Here is a 5,759-nt window from a genome sequence, read left to right as displayed (position 1 = left end):
TTCCCCTTATGCATAAAACAGTGTTTTTGTGTGTATTGTATCCTTCAAATCAAATAGAGTTCAGAGAAGAAAGAAGCTCATTAGCTGGATTTCATGATAATAGAGAAAAACAATTTCACGCTTGTGAGTAGGACCAAGAGCACAGTACTAGGAGGAGAGCTTTCGGCTTTAACGGTGCGGCCCCACCGCGAGGGGAACGGAAACGGTCGCGACGGCTTCGAATTGAAACGAGTGTGGAAAAAATCCTGCGGGCCACGCGCAAAAATCGAGGGGAAACTGCACGGAAAGGGAAAAAGCAGGCTCGGCGCACCAGAGATCCAGCCTCAGCCCGAGCCGAGAACACCTCTTCCCTGTCGTCGTCTCCGTCCGTCCCCGTCCGTCGTCCCTTCTTCTTCTTACCCACCACCGGGAAATCTCAAATCTTTCACCGGCCTCCCCCTTGCCGTTGACGTTTCCGGCAGCACTGCACAATTCGAAACCCCCTCCCACACTCCCCTCCCCTCCCTTCCGTGCCTAGGCGGCAACGCTTCCCCTCTCTCCTTTATAACCCACCGGCCCCTCCCGCGTGAGGGTAGAAGCGCAGCGCAGCCGAGCCGAGACAGACGAACCGTGCCGAGCCCTTCCTCCCTCCTCCGGGCTTCCCTCCGACAGCGGCGGACATGGAGGCGGAGAAGAAGCCGCCGGTGGTGTCCGACCTGGGCGCCTGGGGGATGAACGTCGTCAGCTCCGTCGGCATCATCATGGCCAACAAGCAGCTCATGTCCTCCGCCGGCTACGCCTTCTCCTTCGGTACGCCCCCGCCTCCCTCCTCCCCCCAGATCTGGATCCGCCGCCTCCCAGCTCCACCCCGGATCTGACGACGCTCCTTTCTTTCCCCCCCCTCCCCTTGACCCAACGCAGCCACCACGTTGACCGGCTTCCACTTCACCGTCACGGCGCTGGTGGGCTGGATTTCCCGGGCCAGCGGCTACTCCGCCTCCAAGCACGTCCCGCTCTGGGAGCTCGTCTGGTTCTCGCTCGTCGCCAACACCTCCATCACCGGCATGAACCTCAGCCTCATGCTCAACTCCGTCGGATTCTACCAGGTAAGCCACGCGCCACGCCTGCCATTCGCCATACCCCCTTGTCCTTCTTTCTTTCTCCTGTCGTCGTGCGGTGGCTGAATATGTGCGGCAGATTTCCAAGCTCAGCATGATCCCCGTCGTCTGCCTCATGGAGTGGGTCATCAACAGCAAGCACTACACCACCAAGGTCATATCCGCCGTCGTCGTCGTCGCAGCGGGCGTCGGGATTTGCACCGTCACCGACGTCGAGGTCAACGCCAAGGGCTTCATCTGTGCCTGCGTCGCCGTCTTCTGCACATCGCTTCAGCAGATTGTGAGCTCCTCCCCCTTTTATCTCTCTCTCTCTCTCTCTCTCTCTCTCTCTCTCTCTCTCTCTCTCCCTCGATACTACCAGAATCTATGCATCTGACATTCCTGCTTCTGTCTTACAATGTTATTACTACTACTAGTACTCGTATTGGAGATTCGCCCTGTAAATTCCGCGCAAGATAATGCTAACATACGTTCCTGATAACGAGCACCATTGGGTGAAACGATGCCGCACCAAAGCCAAATATTCGTTGCCCATTCTGGCCATTTGTTGACTTCACTTGTTAGTATTACCGTGAGCTGTGGACATGTGGTAGCGCCTCTGCTGTCATGTGAATATCACTCTTATTCTAATGATGCCCAGTCAAAACTCTGCAATAAGAAACCTCAACATTGGAAATCCCAATAGTGCATTTTAACTGTTGCAACACATGGCATCAAAACCTGCATTTTCATTGTTGACCTGCAGTACGATTCATAAGTTAATAGATGGCAGCACATGCTCTGGAGTTGACCTTCTCATGATAAATTACTTGTTTGCATTCTCCTGCCCTTTGTTGGCTTGCCTTACATGGGGAACTTGCTTTTGCTAGTTATGTACTAGCCTTTCGATTTTCAGGAATCAGCATATACTGTTGGACTATTTACATTTCTGTTGCTAAATCTAGAGATGATAATGCATTTTGGACTCTTCATAGGTGATATTAGATACTCCCGCCGACCCATGGTAAGTGTCATGGTTTTACTTTAAATTTGATCAAAACCCCGAAACTTACTATGGATCACAGGATCAGAGGGAGTACAAAATTGTGGCTTGGAAGTTTTGGAAGATGATTACTACTGCTTCAACATTGTTGATGAAGAGTAGATTTTTTTTTTTACTGAGCGCTAAACAGAATCTTTTTATTTTTTGCAAAATATTTTACTAATAATACCCATGCAGTTTAATAAGTTCCGCATGTTCTTGGTTCTGACAATGATTGGTTCTTGTTCCAGACAATTGGCTCCTTCCAGAAGAAGTACAGCATTGGGTCATTTGAGCTGCTGAGCAAAACTGCACCGATACAGGCAGTGTCACTTATTATACTGGGCCCATTTGTGGATTACTACCTCAATGGACAATGGCTATTTAACTACAGCTTTTCAACGGGGGCAACTGTAAGTTCTATTCTGGCACACGTTTTTCAGTAAATAAAACCATGCTTTTGATTCATGTCAATGTTAAATTGAGTATCTGACATCTCCGAGTCCTCTACTTAGCAATTCACATTCCAGATTCTTGTGATTATTTCATGGAACCGTGACAGCACTTTTCTCCCTTGGTCTTTTGTATGTTTTGCTTAATATTCTTCTTGAAAAGTTCCTTCAGTGCTAACATTCACCGTGACAGCACTAATTTCCATCATATCATTTGTGAATAAGTTACACTGTGGTTTACTGTTATTCACAACAATATTTCCAGCTTAACTAAAAAAAAAAGCTTGCTGTTCTCTACGCAGTTCTTCATGATGTTTTAATCATGCAGCTCTTTCTCCTGCTTTAATACTCTTCCTGGAAACAATTTCTATCTGTTCTGACAATCCCCTTTGTTAATCATCCCATTACAGTTCTTCATACTGCTTTCATGCTCCTTGGCTGTCTTCTGCAACATGAGCCAGTACCTCTGCATCGGCCGGTTCTCTGCAACCTCCTTCCAGGTCCTAGGCCACATGAAAACCGTGTGTGTGCTGATCCTCGGCTGGATTCTGTTCGACTCGGCTCTCACCATCAAGAACATACTGGGGATGTTGCTGGCCATTATGGGCATGGTAGTCTATAGCTGGGCCATGGAGTCTGAGAAGAAGGCCACCGCCGCAATCCCACGGAACAAGAGCGACATGCTGGATGGTGAGGACGTGCCCTTGACCTTGAAGTCCAGACTGAGCGGGGTGCCATCTGATGAGCTTGACCTCGAGGATGGCCCAATGAAGAGCTAGCCTGTCAGCATTATTCATTGATTCTTCTTGGTTCTTTTGTACTATGTGTTTAATCCGCATTGTTGGCCGGAGTCCTCAAAGCTATCGACACTTCTTGTTAATTTTGCCTCTTGCTGAGGGGTGTTCATCATAGGTGATGACGACCCTGGCGTCTCGACGTAGATGACCACTTAGAAAAATTTGTCAAGGCCGATATGGGCCGGAGCCATGTCAAATCGTGATGGCCTGTTGTTATAGATGATGACAATACTTATATAATGCAATACAGGTGTTCCACCGTTGTAGGATCCAGTGAATGTGTGCAATTATTCCTCTATTGTTCGCTGTCGAGTGTCGTCTTGCCCTGGGCATCGTGGTTTCCGTCAGCACCATGGACGTTGTGTGTTCGTGCCTGTCGTGCGCTCTGTCGGGCTCTCCCTTGCCGTCCTCACATGGGATGGACGGATGGTGCGTGTGGTGAGGCTTGCCGGTGGCGAACGTGGCGACCGGCAAGGAGGACGTGGACGGCCACCGGACGCCGGCCTAGCGAGCAAAGCCTGAAGCGATGGCTGGAGGGTTATCATTTCACCACGTTGCAGGTAGTTCTCAGTTTGTTTTTCTGGAGTGCGTCATGTGTCTTTATTCAGTGATAATGATAGTGGCACCAAACTAGAAAGCGAGAATCGATCAAAGCTAAAGAGAAACCGGATCTTTCGAAAAGTCTCGCTGGGAACTCCGCCGAATCCAATTGTTCGAAAGTACCACTTGTAGATCATCTTGGGCGCGTTTGGTTGTCTGCGCCGATTTTCTGCATCACAGACGCAGCGGGAAGGAACCTCCTGCGTGTTCAAGACGGATCATGGGCCATAAAAGCGATTTTGTTTGGTGGCCTGCACGGAGATTTTTGGCCTCGTGGAGATTTGGACTCTGGCCGTTTGGTAGGTCAGTTTTCAGGCCTTGTAGCAGCCCCGAACGGTGCCCCTGCTGTTTGATTGCAACCCATAATCCGGTTCTGGTAACCTCTTCCCTTCAGTGGTGAGGTTACCAACGATCAACAGCACAAGTAAAAGCACAATCATAGACGATAGATAACTTAGCAGTAATCATAGACGACACAAGTTCACGACACAACATTTTGCAGACACGATCATCGTTCTGGACACGGCAGACAGGATCATAGTTCAATACAGTAGACACGACCAGCAACTAGACAAGACATGGCACCAGGTTAGCTTCAGACGTGGTGCTCGGAGACGACGCACCTGATGTCATCGCCATGGTACGGGCACCTGCTCACCACCTCAGTGCAGGTGTGGTCGAAGATGACCACACTGTACGGACGCCCTTCTGAAGGTGACGAACTGGCCTACCTTGAGCTGATGGGCTACGGCGAAGGCCGACCATCCCTGATCGATGAATGCGTCATCGCCTTCTCTCCTCGTAGTCATCCTCTAGTTGCATCCGGTGTTGGTGGTTGATACGTCTCCGACGTATCGATAATTTCTTATGATCCATGCCATATTATTGATGATACCTACATGTTTTATGCACACTTTATGTCATATTCGTGCATTTTCTGGAACTAACCTATTAACAAGATGCCGAAGAGCCGCTTGTCTGTTCTGCTGTTTTTGGTTTCGAAATCCTAGTAACGAAATATTCTCGGAATTGGACGAAATCAAGACCCGGGGTCCTATTTTGCCACGAACCTTCCGGAAGACCGAAAGGGATACGAAGTGGGGCGACGAGGCGCCGCCACCATAGGGCCGCGCGGCCGCAGGGGGGCCCGCGCCGCCCTATGGTGTGGGCCCCTCGTCGGCCCTCCGACTCTGCCCTTCCGCCTACTTAAAGCCTCCGTCGCGAAACCCCGATGCGAAAAACCACGATACGGAAAACCTTCCAGAGACGCCGCCTCCGCCAATCCCATCTCGGGGGATTCTGGAGATCTCCTCCGGCACCCTGCCGGAGAGGGGATTCATCTCCCGGAGGACTCTACACCGCCATGGTCGCCTCCGGAGTGATGAGTGAGTAGTTCACCCCCTGGACTATGGGTCCATAGCAGTAGCTAGATGGTTGTCTTCTCCTCATTGTGCTTCATTGTTGGATCTTGTGAGCTGCCTAACATGATCAAGATCATCTATCCGTAATACTCTATGTTGTGTTTGTCGGGATCCGATGGATAGAGAATACCATGTTATGTTAATTATCAAGTTATTACATATGTGTTGTTTATGATCTTGCATGCTCTCCGTTATTAGTAGAGGCTCGGCCAAGTTTTTGCTCTTAACTCCAAGAGGGAGTATTTATGCTCGATAGTGGGTTCATGCCTGCATTGACACCGGGACAGGTGACGGAAAGTTCTAAGGTTGTGTTGTGCTGTTGCCACTAGGGATAAAACATTGGCGCTATGTCCGAGGATGTAGTTGTTGAT

The 5,759-nt window shown here is 49.9% G+C and overlaps 1 protein-coding gene across 1 annotated transcript; it reads left to right on the top strand.

Moving 5' to 3' along the window:
- The first annotated feature begins 417 nt into the window (after positions 1 to 417).
- LOC124673770 (UDP-rhamnose/UDP-galactose transporter 2-like) lies at positions 418 to 3,640 on the top strand. Its single transcript, XM_047209809.1, has 5 exons — positions 418 to 789; positions 901 to 1,085; positions 1,177 to 1,377; positions 2,370 to 2,531; positions 2,981 to 3,640. Exons 1-5 carry the CDS (start codon positions 660 to 662, stop codon positions 3,347 to 3,349), a joined length of 1,047 nt encoding a protein of 348 aa, XP_047065765.1. The 5' UTR covers positions 418 to 659; the 3' UTR covers positions 3,350 to 3,640.
- Positions 3,641 to 5,759: the final 2,119 nt, after the last annotated feature.

This window comes from Lolium rigidum, chromosome 7, assembly GCF_022539505.1.
Source record: "Lolium rigidum isolate FL_2022 chromosome 7, APGP_CSIRO_Lrig_0.1, whole genome shotgun sequence".
Lineage (NCBI taxonomy): Eukaryota > Viridiplantae > Streptophyta > Magnoliopsida > Poales > Poaceae > Lolium > Lolium rigidum.
Note: the sequence above shows the minus strand (reverse complement) of the source record. Positions and strands in the feature narration are given on the sequence as shown.